The sequence below is a fragment of the Rutidosis leptorrhynchoides genome, chromosome 1 (genome assembly GCF_046630445.1).
Source record: "Rutidosis leptorrhynchoides isolate AG116_Rl617_1_P2 chromosome 1, CSIRO_AGI_Rlap_v1, whole genome shotgun sequence".
NCBI classification, from domain to species: domain Eukaryota; kingdom Viridiplantae; phylum Streptophyta; class Magnoliopsida; order Asterales; family Asteraceae; genus Rutidosis; species Rutidosis leptorrhynchoides.
The window spans coordinates 171,261,201-171,277,518 of record NC_092333.1 but is presented as its reverse complement, the minus strand read 5'-3'; the positions used below and the strand labels follow the sequence as shown (position 1 = coordinate 171,277,518).

The following is a 16,318-nucleotide window of genomic DNA, read 5'->3' as shown; positions in this document are numbered from 1 at the left end:
TACTCATATTTTTGTAATTTTATGAGATATTTCATGCTAGTTGCCAAATGATGGTTCCCACATATGTTAGGTGACTCACATGGGCTGCTAAGAGCTGATCATTGGAGTGTATATACCAATAGTACATACATCTAAAAGCTGTGTATTGTACGAGTACGAATACGGGTGCATACGAGTAGAATTGTTGATGAAACTGAACGAGGATGTAATTGTAATCATTTTTGTTAAGTAGAAGTATTTTGATAAGTGTATTGAAGTCCTTCAAAAGTGTATAAATACATATTAAAAAACTACATGTATATACATTTTAACTGAGTCGTTAAGTCATCGTTAGTCGTTACATGTAAGTGTTGTTTTGAAACCTTTAGGTTAACGATCTTGTTAAATGTTGTTAACCCAATGTTTATAATATCAAATGAGATTTTAAATTATTATATTATCATGATATTATCATATATGAATATCTCTTAATATGATATATATACATTAAATGTCTTTACAACGATAATCGTTACATATATGTCTCGTTTACAAATCATTAAGTTAGTAGTCTTGTTTTTACATATGTAGTTCATTGTTAATATACTTAATGATATGTTTACTTATCATAGTATCATGTTAACTATATATATATCCATATATATGTCATCATATAGTTTTTACAAGTTTTAACGTTCGTGAATCACCGGTCAACTTGGGTGGTCAATTGTCTATATGAAACATATTTCAATTAATCAAGTCTTAACAAGTTTGATTGCTTAACATGTTGGAAACATTTAATCATGTAAATATCAATCTCAATTAATATATATAAACATGGAAAAGTTCGGGTCACTACACTAGGGCTCGTTCCTGCGACCTTCTGTTAGTCCCACACCCCCAATATCCACTTGACCATTATTGTTTTTAGGATTTAAACCGTAACTTAATATTAATAACCCAGTTACTGTTCTGGTTCTTATTCCTTCTTCTTTTCCACAATTAATTCAACTTAAGTCCAAAACAAATCATCAACCGGTTAATTATTTGATGTTTAGGATTTTTTTTTATAGACGAAACAGAAATAATGAATTGAAGTGATTCAATTTAACAGAAAAAAATAAATAATAAGAAGTAAAGCAGTAGCAGCAGACGCAGGAAGAACCCAACCAAACTCCAATCGTGTTTTAAAGTTTTATACTCTTTTAGGTTATACTTGCAACATAAAATTTGTAGTAAATCCCTCATGGAAACTATCTGAATCCTTAATTTCAATAGACACGACTTATAAAACGCCAATTTAATCTTTGACACACAGTTGACTTTTTCTTCGAAATCTTTGACTCAAAATTTTGAATTTGATATGAAAAATTGAGATCTCAAACTTTACAGAGAGTTTAAGTGATGGATTTAGAACAGAACGGCATTAGTGGATTATGAAAATTGACTCGAACTTGGGTTATGGTTAAAAACTTTCGCGAACAGAGGAAAAAAAAGAAAACAAGTGTGTTCTAAATTTTCTGTTTTGTTTTCTTTGATTTGCAGCTAATACCAACAGTATATAAATGATAATAAAGATCTTAATCTAATCTTTGAAACAGTATATTTGATTGTGTGTTGGTGGTTGACACTCTTAATCAGATGCAGAGAACGAATCAAAGAATAAAGTAAAACAAAGAAAATAAAACAAAATGAGAAAGGGATCGTTAACAGATTAGTACCAATCAGGAGCAGTAATTAAACTAAATTGATTGTGGTTAACTATTATGTGCTGTATTAGTGTCATGTGTATAGCTTTATGCAATATAACTGAGTTCCTTTATTTATCTGTTATATATTCATTAGCTGTTATATATTTATACGTATTTAGTTACAGATATAAATATATATTATTAATAATCAAAATACTAATAACAATAATATAATCTATATAAAAAAATGATATAAATAATAATACGATTAATATTATCGTACTAATAATAATATTAATACCAATAATGAAAGTAATATAGTAACTATATTTTTAACTCGTAATTAAATTTAATGTAATGATATTACGTTTTATTGATTAAGTACTACCTATAGTAACACATTTGAACATTTAATATCTATCTATATTAGATATACTACTACATACATATCATATTAATTGTGTACTGAATTCATATATATATTTATATATTTTTATTTTAATAACATCTTAATTATTTCGTATATTACTCTACGTATTTAATTCAAAAGATTAAATGGTATTATATTAATTCAACACTTATATTTATATTTACATATATATATTTATTTACTTATTTATTTCCACCCTATTGTTCGTGAATCGTCGGGAATAGTCAAAGGTTAACTGAATTCATATAAACAGTTCCAAAATTTTGAGACTCAACTTTAAAGACTTTGCTTATCTTGTCGAAATCATATTAAGATTAAGTTTAAATATGGTCGGAAATTCTTGGGTCGTCACAATTAGCTTTTTGAGTTTTCAAAAATATGTTGTTTCAACTGTGGTGGCCAACGTTGCGAGAATTAATTGGCTGATGAATTTTGTTTGATGGATTGACGTTAAACTACTTGTGAGGTAGACTTGAATCTTGTCCTTTTCTGGATTGGTATTTTTATACATGGTTCTGTGCATTTTGAGTTTATTTCCCTCACCAGTTTCATTTCACTAAAGGTCGATCTATTGTGGCAGGTATTTAAATTGTGAATATAAGCAATCAATGAAGGTTTTAAACAATCAAACGGTTCATTATCTTTCTTTTTCAGTTATTCATTAGTTTTCATTGGTTTTTTAGAAAGGTTTTGAAGAATTTAACTAAAAGGAATAATGTCAAACGGGCTAAATGGCATTCAAAGTGTACACAACAATAACAACATTTCCAATCCCACGAATGTGGGGAATGCGTCAAAGTGTATACAAGACATACTAATTTCGATTGTGAAAGTTGGGAAATTTTATAAAAGTATCATTTTTGTAATTAAAGTTTGCACATTCTTAGCCTATACATATTCTGGAAATGGATAAATAAATGGGACATGATTTGTGTTGGTTGTGGTATTATTAGATGTTTAATATGTAATTAACCCCAATAGGTAGCATTGTGAAGATCGTACTGTAACCAGCAACAAAAGTTCATTTTTCATGGTTATGCATCCTTAATCAGGTATTGTGCAATTTCTTTATGTTATGTTTTGGGTAATTCGCTATTTGTGCGTTATGTTTAAAAATATATTGATTTTGGATGATTCATTATTTGAAGAGGTTTTGACTTTGGTATAGGTCAAGGTCAGCATGATCATCAAAGGATTTGTTGATGGAGAAGGTTTCAATTATATGGCTTTGAAGTCAAATGCTTTCAAATTGAATTGGGATTATAGCAAGTAGAGGAACAAAAAGGCTCAAAAGGGATTTTGTGTCATTACCATTCCTACTCCAAGACCGAACATTTATTTGTTGGCAAGCGTGGAAAAGTAGATGATCTACAAATGTAAACCGATACATATCGTAAGATTTTTTTTTATGTCCCAACATTATTTTTCACACGATTAATTCTACGAACATATGAGTGTCATAAGCTTATACATATCATAACTCATAAGACAAATTTTGATACCACACAATAAAGTATATGCAACTTTTTGACTGATATACCTTCTCTTATGTACTTAGTTGTAGGTTTTGTTGATTCCTCAATAAATGTAGTATATAACAATTTCCATGTCAAGTACAATTTACATCACTGTTCTTGATATAACTACCTTACAACTACATTTTAATATCATAAAACTACCTTAATCTTGCCTTAATCTGAACTTTTTACTTGCTTGTGAAAAAAATTCTTTAAACATAACAATACAATTAATTCATATCACCATTCAATTTAATTACATCGACTATATTATTTTACTTTTACGATCCCGCGAATTCGCGGGTATTAAACTAGTTTTAATTTTTACAGTATAAACTAAATTTTACTCCCTCCGTCCCACCACAAGTGTCCACATTTCCATTTTGGGATGTCCCATTTCAAGTGTCCACTTTGTGTTTCAACCAATGAGAAGAGGTTATTCTGGAGAGAGAAGATTTCTGATAGGTTGATAATAGAGTTAGTGGGATTTCCTAAAACTGTGTGCAAAAAGTAAGTGGACACTTGTAGTGGGACGGGGGTAGTATAATTTTTCTATAATCATTACACTTTTTGAATAAATTCTACTAGTTCTAGAGTATATTAGTGACGACTGACGAGATAAACACGTCACACAAAGCTGGAAGATCGTATCGTATGTAATACGGACTAATAATGACACTCGAAAAAGTCCTTTAATAACCGTTAATTTTCAACTTAATTTCATTTCATTTCATTTCACTATAAATAAAAATTAAAAATAAAATAAGAAAATAGAAAAAGTCGTCTTTCTCGCCCGCCGACGGCTATTCCAAACTCACCTCAGTCAGTCCATCTTCTCGCTCTTCTCACTTTCTCTCTCTAGATCGCACCTCATTTTTTACTTACTCGTTACTAACCCTAACTTTAATTGACCTTCGAACGATCGTTTCATACTTACTGATATTCAGATTACGATCGAGAAATCAACGGCTAGGATCTAGAGTTACAACCGCACCTTGACCGTAATTGATCGGAAGTTGACCGGAGATGGCGTTATCCGGTATGAGAGGTTTATCTGTATTCATCTCCGATGTACGTAATTGCCGGAATAAAGAGCAGGAACGCCTTCGTGTTGATAAAGAGCTCGGTAATATCCGTACTCGATTCAAAAATGAAAAGGTTAGGGTTTTGAATTGTAAATTATTATTATTATTAATATTGTAACTATATGTTTTCTATACGTGTATGCAATTTAATTGCTTATGAAATGTGTAATTGTTAATTTAACATGTGAATTGTTGTAGTTTAATGTTGTTTAAGGGTTTTGAATGAGTTATTGGGTCAAATGATGGGGAAGTGACTTCAAAATGGCTTGAAGATGTATACCTGTATCTGGATTGAAAATGTACGAATTGACTAACTGTGTTGTGGATATGTTATTGAGTCAAATTAGGGTAATTGACTTCAAACTAATTGAAGATGCATAGTTATATATGGATGGAGAATGTGTTATTAAAAATTATTAGAAGCTTACTAAATTACGTTTGTGTGAAAGGTGTGATTATAATGTACGAGTTGTTGCTATTGAATTGTGTATGGGATTGCCAATGTGTTATTAGGTCACATTAGGGGAAGTGACTTTTAACTAACTCGAAGATGCGTAGTTATATTCGAATTGTGATTGTGTATTAGTTAATGTTGGAAGCTTAGTATGCGTTGATGAAAGGTAAATGTATGTGAAAAGTGCAGTTTCTTGTTAAATGCATAGTCAGTTATGGTTTGATTTTGTTTGGGGTTGTAAACGTGTTATTAGGCCAATATTTGGGAAGTGACTACAAACTGACTTCATTGTGCGACGTTCTCAAGTTTGATAAGGAAGTGTTAAACTCTATGATTATAGAAACTTGCAGTCTTGCAGATAGTATATAAGAGGGATTAGTGCTGCAAATGTAGCTGTGGCAAAACAAGTTAGGTTTTTTGGTCTTTGAGCTAACATGGTATCTGTGGTATATATATTCATAATAGTGTTTATTATACTTGGGTGGATTGCTTGAGCATGATATTTCGAGTAATGCTCAACAATTACCGATAGGCTATATCTTATGTTACTATACTTTTATCTTTTTGTCAAGCATCTAGGATATTGTCACCCTTAAGTTCTTTTGATATTGACTGATTTACCAGACCTAAAAGTTAACATGTAAGATAACTTTTGAAGTGTGCTATGAAAAGCAAATTTCATATAGTCATTTTTATTCTGTAATACGTAGTGATGAAATGCTATTCCAGAGATTTTACTAGTCATTAAACATCAATGTTAGTATCTCTCCAGAGCCAAATTGAGCTTCTTTTTAGGGGGACCGGGGACGGATGTGCATACTACTACATACCTGTGACATTGTTTTAGGGTATTGATTGCTCTTAATTTCCAGCAGATTTTAGGTGTAATAAAATTGAAGGTAACACATGCTTAAGATTGATGGTTGTTTAGATTGGAGACTATCTAAAAATGATGATATCTAAAAATTGACATGTATATGTTCATGTAGAAACGGCAACATAGAAATGATGATATCTAAAAATTGACATATTACGCGAGATGTTTTGTCAATATTTTACTCTTGTGGACGTGTTCCTGATAATGGTGATGCTACACCAAGGCGATTTGAAAATTAACATAAGTAGCAGTAACTCGAGAAACTTTTAGGTTAAGCTACAATTTAAGAGGTTTATATGGACATAAAAATCTATGTAACCAATCTGAACCAAGCTGGATTACCTATGACATTAAATGATAATAAACGAGTTTTGTATCACTATCACATTACGAAAGGTAAATCTTACATAGCTGTATTCAAAAGTGTATATTAGTTAATGAAATGAGGGTCATCTTCATGTTACACTTATTTACTTAATCATTGTTTTATAATCTGAATATACTATCTATTATGGAGGTTCAATCAGACATGTATCGGCTTTAAGGGTCGTGAACCTCTATATTTGTGAACCCAACTGAACCACCCAGGTAAGGGTTTGGCTTATTTAGTTTAGTTTCATATTATGCAAAATTAGGAGTTTTTCAAATTTAGATCTAGTTTATTCTAATTTTGAATCACTTAAATGTAAGCTCTAACCTTTTAGGTACTTATATTAACTTATTTGGAATAATGGATCTGTGTTCGATTTATTCAAATAATTAGAATCGTGCAATTAGTAATCCTTTAACTCAAATAGAAACACCGTATCTATGCCTGTTACCATAAGTTGATTGTGTAGATTTAGATAAATTAATATAATATGAATATACTATATATTACATGTATCGATTTTAAGGGTTGTGAACCTCTATCCACCTGTGACCCCTTCTGCACCACCTAGGTAAAGGTTTGGCTTATTTAGTTTAGTTTCACATTATGCGAAATGTGGTGTATTTTAAATTTAGATCTAGTTTATTCTGATACTTGAATTACTTAAATATAAGCTCGAACCTTTTAGGAATTTATATAAGTTTATTTGGAATTTGGATCTGTATATGGTTTATTCAAATAATTTAGTCGTGCAATTAGTATTCGGTTAACCCAAATAGAAACGCCGTATCTATGCTTGTTTCTATAAGTTGGTTATGCAGATTCAGTTGACTTAAAATTTGTCCTACCTGTTGGGTCTTACCAGAAATAACTGAATGAGTTTAGTCTACATATGATATGTAATTAGTGTAGTTAATTAGAATCCTTAAAAATATAGATAATTGAATTCGGTGTGCCTGCCGCTTCTCTAGTTATCACTATAACCTTACTATTATGATGGACCTAGAGTTTGTCGGAAAATATGAACAAGTTAAATTACATTGATAAGCTATTACAAAAACCAGCAAAATATAGTGAGACATGTGTGATTATCGTGAGATAACTTCAAGATCTGATGTAACTACATGCCATAAGGTGCAAATATGGTTACATGACTACTTCCTAATGTAAACTACAGTAATGTTCCTAAATAGAGGTCTATGAACATTGTTTATAAGATAGTAAAGCTATTCATGCATGCTTGCAAATTTTCATCAGCTCGTTATGTGGAGAGCGTATAACATAGAAAATAATTGATAGGATCATACAAAAAAGGTATGGCATTGCTATCTACTTGACAGGCGAAAAGAGTTAGTTGTCATGAAAGAACCGATCTATAAATATATAAATTTTTTTCATGTTATGCAGTACTATTTTCCTTTATATACTTTCTACAAGTGGATGCATAAAATATTTGGATAACGGTTGGGCAAAAGCTATTTCTTACTTGTTTATTTGTAGGGTTTGACACCATATGAAAAGAAAAAATATGTGTGGAAGATGCTATACATATATATGCTAGGATATGATGTAGACTTTGGTCACATGGAAGCTGTTTCCTTAATATCTGCACCAAAGTATCCAGAAAAGCAGGTATAGGCATACGCTAGCATATATCTACCCATATCTATATATATTTTAGTTCTTTAATTACTTCTTTAATGTGATGTGATATACGCAGGTCGGGTACATAGTAACATCATGTTTACTCAATGAGAATCATGATTTTTTAAGATTAGCTATTAACGCAGTTCGCAATGATATTATCGGTCGTAATGAAACTTTCCAGTGCCTGGCATTGACCCTGGTATGGATATAGTAGCATTATCATTTCTACTTTTATTGTTAAAAAGATTTTTCCTATTTTTATATTAAAAGATATCTGTTTTGCACAGGTTGGGAATATCGGTGGTAGAGAATTTGCTGAGTCACTAGCACCCGATGTTCAGAAGCTGCTTGTAAGTTGAAAATTACATATTTACATGTGGTTTTTTTTTTTTTTTTTTCAATCAATATTGGTACTTACTCGGTTTACCTCAGCTATCAAGTAGTTGCAGACCACTAGTGAGAAAGAAAGCTGCATTATGTCTGCTACGGTTGTTCAGGAAGAATTCTGATGTTGTGAATGTAGATGGCTGGTATGCTTTATCGTAGAAAATGTTTCCTAGATGTGGAAAGTTTGACCCATTTTATTTAAATGGGTCAATTTGGGTTGTGTTTTATTTCAAACAGGTCAAATGGAGGTAGCTAAAATGAAAAAGTGTCACATAAATCGAGTCTTGTCTTGCTAAGTATTAATCCATACAGTCTATTTTTTTTATTTAATCTAATAATCTAGACTATTATTATAATAAGTTTCTTTCATAATCATTATCAACACACTATTTTTTTGAAGTTAAGAAAAAGGACAAACAAGTATTTTTGGGTCCTCGACCTGACCTTTGCGCTGTTTTGATCACACTACTGATGACCCATTTGACTTGCTACCCAACCTGCCCTTATTGCCACATATTGTTGCTGATTGTTTTTAGGCTTTCTCTCTAATTGTATTCAGTTCAAATTTTCAGGTCTGATCGGATGTCGCAACTTTTGGATGAACGTGATCTTGGTGTTTTAACATCTTCTATGAGTCTTTTTGTTGCTTTAGTGTCTAACAACCATGAAGCGTATTGGAATTGTCTTCCAAAGTGTGTTAAAATTATGGAAAGACTTGCTAGAAATCAGGATGTTCCTCAAGAGTATACATATTATGGTATCCCTTCTCCATGGCTTCAGGTTGTGCCTTCTTCTACTTCAATATCTTCCCTTCACTAAAAATTAGGAGGTGATGTATGTACATATATAATAATATTTTAATGCATATGTGGTTCATGTAGGTTAAAACAATGAGGGCCCTTCAGTATTTTCCAACTGTTGAAGATCCAAGCATAAGAAGAGCGTTGTTTGAGGTATATATTAGTTAAAAAAACTTCCATTTCTGGCACAATTCTAGATAAGATAACACTGATAAAGCTTGTTCGTGATGGTTAGGTTCTACAACGCATACTCATGGGAACAGATGTGGTGAAAAATGTTAATAAGAACAATGCTTCTCATGCTGTATTGTTTGAAGCTCTTGCTCTCGTGAGTTCATATTTCCACATTATTGCCCTTGTAAATAATCCTTAATTATATTCGTTGACTTATCTTGACCATCTGCGGACAGGTCATGCATCTTGACTCTGAGAAGGAGATGATGTCACAATGTGTGGCGCTTCTTGGAAAGTTTATAGCTGTGCGTGAGCCGAATATTCGGTATTTGGGTCTGGTAAGTTATAAAGCAGTAGAGTTATGTCAACAATCATTAACTTAAAATTTGAGCATTTATTACAGATTATTGCATTTTACTTCTTACAACAATCTGATGCGCATAGATGATGGAATTGGATTATGCAGGAGAATATGACTCGAATGTTGATGGTTACAGATGTTCATGACATAATCAAAAGACATCAAGCACAAATTATCACCTCGCTGAAAGATCCTGACATCAGGTGAGACATGATTGATCTTGATACCCCGTTGTTATCTATGTTGTTACACTTGGTAGTTGATCTCATGACGAAAAACAACAAACAGAATTGCAGTAATGTTCTGTAAACTTGTTTCTCCTACTTTGTTTCACTGTCTGAAATTTTTCTATCACACATCCTATACTACCGTTATCAAATTGGATTACCCGGCTTGATATCTAGTTCTTGTGTTTGAAAACGGTACCTCGATATTCCTAAATGTTGCTTGTTGCAATAATGTTGTCTTATCAAATAGACAAGTTGACCATCTTGGATATTTGATGAGTTGGTTAAACTCTTTTACCTGTGTATTATTTTTGGAAATCCTGTATATTATCAAAAGACAAGAAGACCATCTTAAACTTACTTGATTAGAAAACATGTTGTATATTTGGCTGTCATATTGCTTTTTAGTGTACGAGATCAACAGTTGCCCACTTAGCTGTTTATCTGACTCTTCCCAAATTGTAGTATTCGAAGACGTTCTTTGGACCTGCTTTATGGCATGTGTGATGTATCGAATGCGAAAGACATTGTCGAAGAACTATTGCAGGTACATAATGTCAAGATACGCACTTTCTCAGTTCTTTTTGCTCGTTATCATCATAGGTTTGATCTTTCAAATGCAAATTCAGCGTTTCACTGACATATATTTTTTTAGTACCTTGCCACAGCCGACTTTGCAATGCGTGAAGAATTGGCTTTGAAAGCAGCTATTCTTGCCGAGAAATTTGCCCCTGATTTATCATGGTATGTGTTTTTTTCACATAATTGTTCCATATCCTTTTGACTAAACTATCATACTTATAACTTATGTATATTTGTTTTCATTTTCGTACTTTTCTTTCAGGTATGTGGATGTGATACTACAGTTGATTGACAAAGCAGGTGATTTTGTCAGTGATGACATCTGGTTTCGTGTTGTGCAGTTTGTGACAAATAATGAGGACCTTCAGGTACCTTCGTGTTACTCTAACTTAATAGTTGAGATTTTTATACAAGTCATTTTAAAGTTGTGCGACTCACTCGTTGCCATAATTGAATAGCCTTACGCTGCACTGAAAGCCAGAGAGTATCTTGACAAGCCAGCCATACATGAAACAATGGTGAAGGTATGTTAATTCTCATCTGTATCTTTATGTTGTATTGGCTAAGAGCTCAAGATAGTAGCGATTTGGAGCCACTTTCTTATGAATGATTGATTTGGGTTACACTTTATCCTTAACGTTTAGAAATTGACCCAAAGTGTATATATTATGCATAAATCTTTTAAGTAAGATCTAATAATGATTGAAAGAATAAAGCTTCTTCGATCATATATGGACGCATAAATATTTTATTACTGTATTTGACATAGGGGACCTTTAGCAAAAACTTAATTCTTAGACCTGGACCCGTTTTCTCGCTACACACCCACCTATTTTTCACCTCGATCTAAGATCGATTTTCAGATATCTTGAAACATAGCTTTTTGTTTGAACAGGTTAGCGCTTATCTTCTTGGAGAATACAGCCACCTTTTAGCCAGACGACCTGGATGTAGTCCGAAAGAAATTTTTGGCATAATACATGAGAAGCTTCCTACCGTTTCGTATGATATCTATTTTTATGCGGTTATGCCTTTTTGTGATAATCTTTATTATTATTATTATCTCGTTTATAACCTATTGTTTGTTCAGGACACCTACAATTCCAATTCTACTTTCAACATATGCGAAGATTTTAATGCACTCACAGCCACCTGATCCCGAATTGCAGAATCAAATATGGGCAGTTTACAGCAAGTCCGATAATTATCATTTTAAACTCCTTTCATGTTCTATTATCTAGTTTACAGTATTGTTAAATACAGTTTTTCATCTGTTCAGATATGAAAGTTGCATTGATGCTGAAATACAACAAAGAGCTGTAGAATATTTTGCTTTGAGTAGGAAAGGTGCAGTTCTAATGGACATATTAGCTGAAATGCCAAAATTTCCAGAGCGACAGGTGTGTGTTTAGCTGGATCTGTTTATAAGCGGTGGCATCAATAGGGTACCGGGTCAAATTTGGTTTGGTTTGAAACCATTAATCTTAATACGTGTCAGGCTGGTCATGTGTGGGTCGAATTGCAAATGCATTTTCTTCATTCTTTTTTTTGAGTGTTTAATGTGTTAATAATGTTTACAAAAACTATACTTTTACAATCTAAAGCTTTCAATAATGCTAAATTTAGGAAGTTGTATAAATTAGAAGTCTCTTGATGACTTTTAACATGTTCCAACACTTTTGGTTTTTAAATATACAATAGTTATGTCGACCTGTTGGATATTTGAAACAGCTCAATTGACCCAATTATAAGTATCACCTTCTATTATTTATCATTCACAAATGTTTTAAAGTTCCGGTGTAGTTTAGAACTGTCAATAAACCCACAATTTTGTAGAGCCCCTTTATGGTAATTGTTTATAACTTACATATTTTTTTTGAAGTCCTCACTGATTAAGAAAGCTGAAGATACTGATGCTGATACGGCGGAGCTAAGTGCTATCAAGTTGCGCACACAGCAGCAGTCATCTAATGCTTTGGTGGTGACAGATCAGCGTCCTGAAAATGGAGCTTCTCAAGTGGGCCAACCCGGCATGGTTTTGGTTCCCAGCACGAGCAATGTGGTATCTCTTATTGTCTATTAAGCTCTTTATTTTTATTTTTATTTTTATTTTATTCTTTGTGTTTGCATGTTGCCTTATTGGTCTACAAATTTTGTTTTTTACAGGATCATAATGTTGTTGACCAACGGTTGACCCAGGCCAATGGGTCTCTGACTGTTGTTGATCCGCAACCTACTGCTGAGGATCATGCACCTTCTGGCGATATCCTTGGGGATCTTTTAAGCCCACTGGCTATTGAAGGTCCTTCTCGAGTATCCGCTCAATCAGAATATAATAACGTTCATGGACATGAAGGTACACTTGGGGCAGGTGATGCTTTAGCACTTGCAACGATTGAAGACCAGGATTCTACTGTCAAGGTACCGCCCCTTACTTGCTTATTGCAAAATGGGTCAATAGTTAATACTTGCTCGGATTAAAACACATCATTTTGATACCGGTCGGGTTGTGCCAAAATGCTTTCCGCTAGCTAATTTTCTATTTTAATTGTGTAGGCTATGTTTAACATGTTTGACACCTTAAAAATAAAACCTAACACAAAGGGTCTTTATATATCCTTCTCCAGTCCTCAATATTGATTATCTGATTCAACCTTGCTTTTTGCTTGTCACAGCCAATAGGAGATGTTGCAGAAAGATTTCAAGCATTATGTCTTAAAGATAGTGGGGTGCTATACGAAGATCCTTATGTTCAGGTAATTCATATATATTGCAGTTTGATCATTAATATATATGGTTTTCATATCCTGCTGGTATTTACGTAATAATACTTTAATTGCATTTTATCCCAGATTGGTATCAAAGCAGAATGGCGAGGATACCAGGGTCGTTTTGTCCTTTTCTTGGGAAACAAGAATACTGCTCCACTTGATTCGGTACAAGCAGTTATATTACCTCCATCCCATCTCAAGTTGGAGCTCTCGTTAGTACCAGAAGTTATACCTCCCCGGGCACAGGTCAGATACTGCTGATGCTTGATATTACCTTTTCTATGAATCTTTATAAAAATTAGATTAAAAAAAAAAAAAAAAAAACAAAATTGGAATCGTTCAGGTCCAATGCCCACTTGAAGTTGTTAATCTCCGTCCAAGTAGGGATGTTGCTGTTCTCGACTTCTCTTACAAGTTTGGAACCAATTTGGTATGGCAGTTTCTTGGATACTTCTCATATACGAGGTTTTGTTATAACGATATTAATATTTCCTTATTTCCTTTTTGCAGGTGAATAATAGACTTCGGCTTCCTGCAGTATTGAACAAATTTCTTCAGCCTGTTCAAGTATCGGCTGAGGAGTTTTTCTCCCAGTGGAGAGCGCTAACACCTCCGTTGAAACTTCAAGAAGTGGTTTGTGCATTTTACATCATCCTCAGTCTTCATATATAATTTTGACCTCAAATACAATATCAGTCACAGTAGTTAATTTGTATAATACTATAGCGCATGTTTTCTTTCTTCGTATTTTGATTTTGTGTAAGAGATTAACTTCAACTTTTTTTTTTCTTTTATGTAAAATCAAACAGGTTAGAGGTGTGAGACCGATGTCATTGGGAGAAATGGCAAGTCTGCTCAACAGTTTGAAGTTGCTAGTTTGTCCTGGATTGGTTAGTTCTTTATAATATTACATTTTTTTTTTTTTTTTTTAAACTTGTAGATTGATAATGAAAAAAGAAACAATTTTTTTTTTACTTTAATTTTCTTTCTTTTCAGGATCCAAATGCTAGTAATTTAGTTGCAAGCACAACCTTCTATTCGGAAAGTACGCAAGCCCTGTTATGCTTGGTAAGCACATTTTGTTATAACACTGATTTGTTTAGTGCTTAAACCTTGTTATTAGAGATAATCCATCATCTTTATCTGTATATAAGATAAATAGAGCAAAAATTACAATACAGTATACTAACATAGGAGTATGGTTTCAGGTGAGAATCGAAACTGATCCAGCTGACAGAACACAGCTCCGTATGACTGTGGCTTCTGGGGATCCGACACTAACATTCGAGTATGTCTTCACTTTCAAATTCCATATTACTACTAGCATAAATTATAGTGATCGCAGTTACAACCTATTTATTTTCAAATGGGTAGATTTGGCTTATAACAGGTTAAATAGATCAGAGATTGAAGGTCGCCCACTGTGTGTTTTTAATGCACAAAATCTATTAATTTAGTTTTAATCAAAATGTGAATTTAGTAAACATATGTGTGACACTAATTATTCATACTCGGAAAAGTCTAACTCGATGCTCTCCGAACCAACAAAATAACCTCTTTGGTCTGAAACATGTTTTTCCAACTCACACACTTTGCCTTCCATTATAAATAACTTGTGGACTAACTTCATATTTATAAACAGGTTGAAGGAGTTCATCAAGGAACATTTAGTTAGCATTCCTACAGCTGCCAAGCCTCCTGCACCCGTACCACAACAACCGATTGCATCATCAGACCCGGGAGCATTGCTTGCTGGTTTGCTTTAGAAAACTCTAAACAATATATTATCAATTACAGGCCCATTGCCAAAGAAACTGTACAATGATTCTAACAAGCTGCTACAAACGTGCCATGGAATGATATAAGTGTGGGCTGGCCGGATTATTGTAAGCTTACAAATGAGAGCGGCGTAGTGTTAGAACTGGCTATCAGAGGGTAACATGAGGGAATGTTTTATTTATTTTCAGTATTGTGTTATTAGGGTATATACTTTTCTCATTTTTGGTGAGGGTTTATTTGTTCATACATGTTTTTGTTTTTGATTTTAAGTTGGTTTTTACACATTTGGCTTGATAAATAGGAAGAGGTTGTATCAAATTGGTTATGTGATATGGATAGGGTGTGAAGAAGGTTAATCTTGATTGTAACATTATTGCATTTGGTTGTTGATGCATAAGTATTTGATTGCATATTTAATTTGTGGAGGAAAAAAAAAATGATATGATGTTTGTTTTTATATTTTTTTTTTATTACTTTTCAGCTTTCCTAGTATTTATCTCTTCTGCAGGATCACGTGATTACACGCGAAGTTTGAACGAAATGTATATACAACACACAATTGAACAAATGAATCAATCCTTTATTTGGACAGCATTTTAAACTTTTAAATCCTAAGAAAAATTTGCCAAAAAATGGCGCTCATAGCATTATTAGTTTTTAACTAGTTTTTGAATCCTCACTTCGCGCCGGGGGTTCGATTTTTAATGTATTTTATTGTGTTTAGTTACGGAGCCTGCGAATGAAAAATCAACATATATATGAAAAGTACTCTAAATATTTAGCCTTTTTTTAAAAAGTGTCCGTTTTGCGTATAGTTAGTGACATTGTGTTCATAAAATTATTTCGAGTTTAAGGATGGTGTCGGAAAAATTTAACTCGTTCCGAGCGAGAAGATATGACTTGTTGAATATTTGAGTGGAGTTTATTTAAGATATTTTATGAAAATTTTGATTTGACGCTTTAACTCCCTGTGTTGGGGGTCGATTTTAATTTTTGAACAAAGTGTGGGGCCTTTTGTGGGGTTACTTGGGGAAAAAAAAGTGAAAAAGCGAAAATACCCCTGGTACTATTCATAAGTTGTGTCTAATAGTTAATATGGTAATTATTCGTTGATTTATCAAATTTCGAGTCTTGCGTTAGTCTTGCGTTTCTCAAAATCAAGTATTATAAAGGTTGAACATCATTTT

The 16,318-nt window shown here is 32.9% G+C and overlaps 1 protein-coding gene across 1 annotated transcript; it reads left to right on the top strand.

The window, feature by feature from the left end:
• The first annotated feature begins 4,422 nt into the window (after window positions 1–4,422).
• Window positions 4,423–15,588, top strand: LOC139886518 (AP-2 complex subunit alpha-1-like). The gene is made up of 28 exons (XM_071870353.1): window positions 4,423–4,439; window positions 4,565–4,775; window positions 7,904–8,035; window positions 8,124–8,249; window positions 8,338–8,400; window positions 8,483–8,580; window positions 9,010–9,217; window positions 9,319–9,390; window positions 9,473–9,565; window positions 9,648–9,749; window positions 9,878–9,975; window positions 10,465–10,546; window positions 10,655–10,743; window positions 10,844–10,949; window positions 11,040–11,105; window positions 11,477–11,583; window positions 11,672–11,776; window positions 11,861–11,981; window positions 12,464–12,643; window positions 12,748–13,002; window positions 13,257–13,337; window positions 13,434–13,598; window positions 13,696–13,782; window positions 13,863–13,985; window positions 14,162–14,242; window positions 14,349–14,420; window positions 14,561–14,640; window positions 14,995–15,588. Exons 2-28 carry the CDS (start codon window positions 4,644–4,646, stop codon window positions 15,116–15,118), a joined length of 3,048 nt encoding a protein of 1,015 aa, XP_071726454.1. The 5' UTR covers window positions 4,423–4,439; window positions 4,565–4,643; the 3' UTR covers window positions 15,119–15,588.
• The last annotated feature ends 730 nt before the right edge of the window (window positions 15,589–16,318 follow it).

Coding starts and splice junctions, on each gene's coding strand:
- LOC139886518 (XM_071870353.1), top strand. CDS start 4,644: ATGGCGTTATCCGGTATGAGAGGTTTATCTGTATTCATCTCCGATGTA. Junction 13,338..13,433: donor ACGAAGATCCTTATGTTCAG/GTAATTCATATA, acceptor ATTTTATCCCAG/ATTGGTATCAAAGCAGAATG. Junction 13,986..14,161: donor CGTTGAAACTTCAAGAAGTG/GTTTGTGCATTT, acceptor AAAATCAAACAG/GTTAGAGGTGTGAGACCGAT.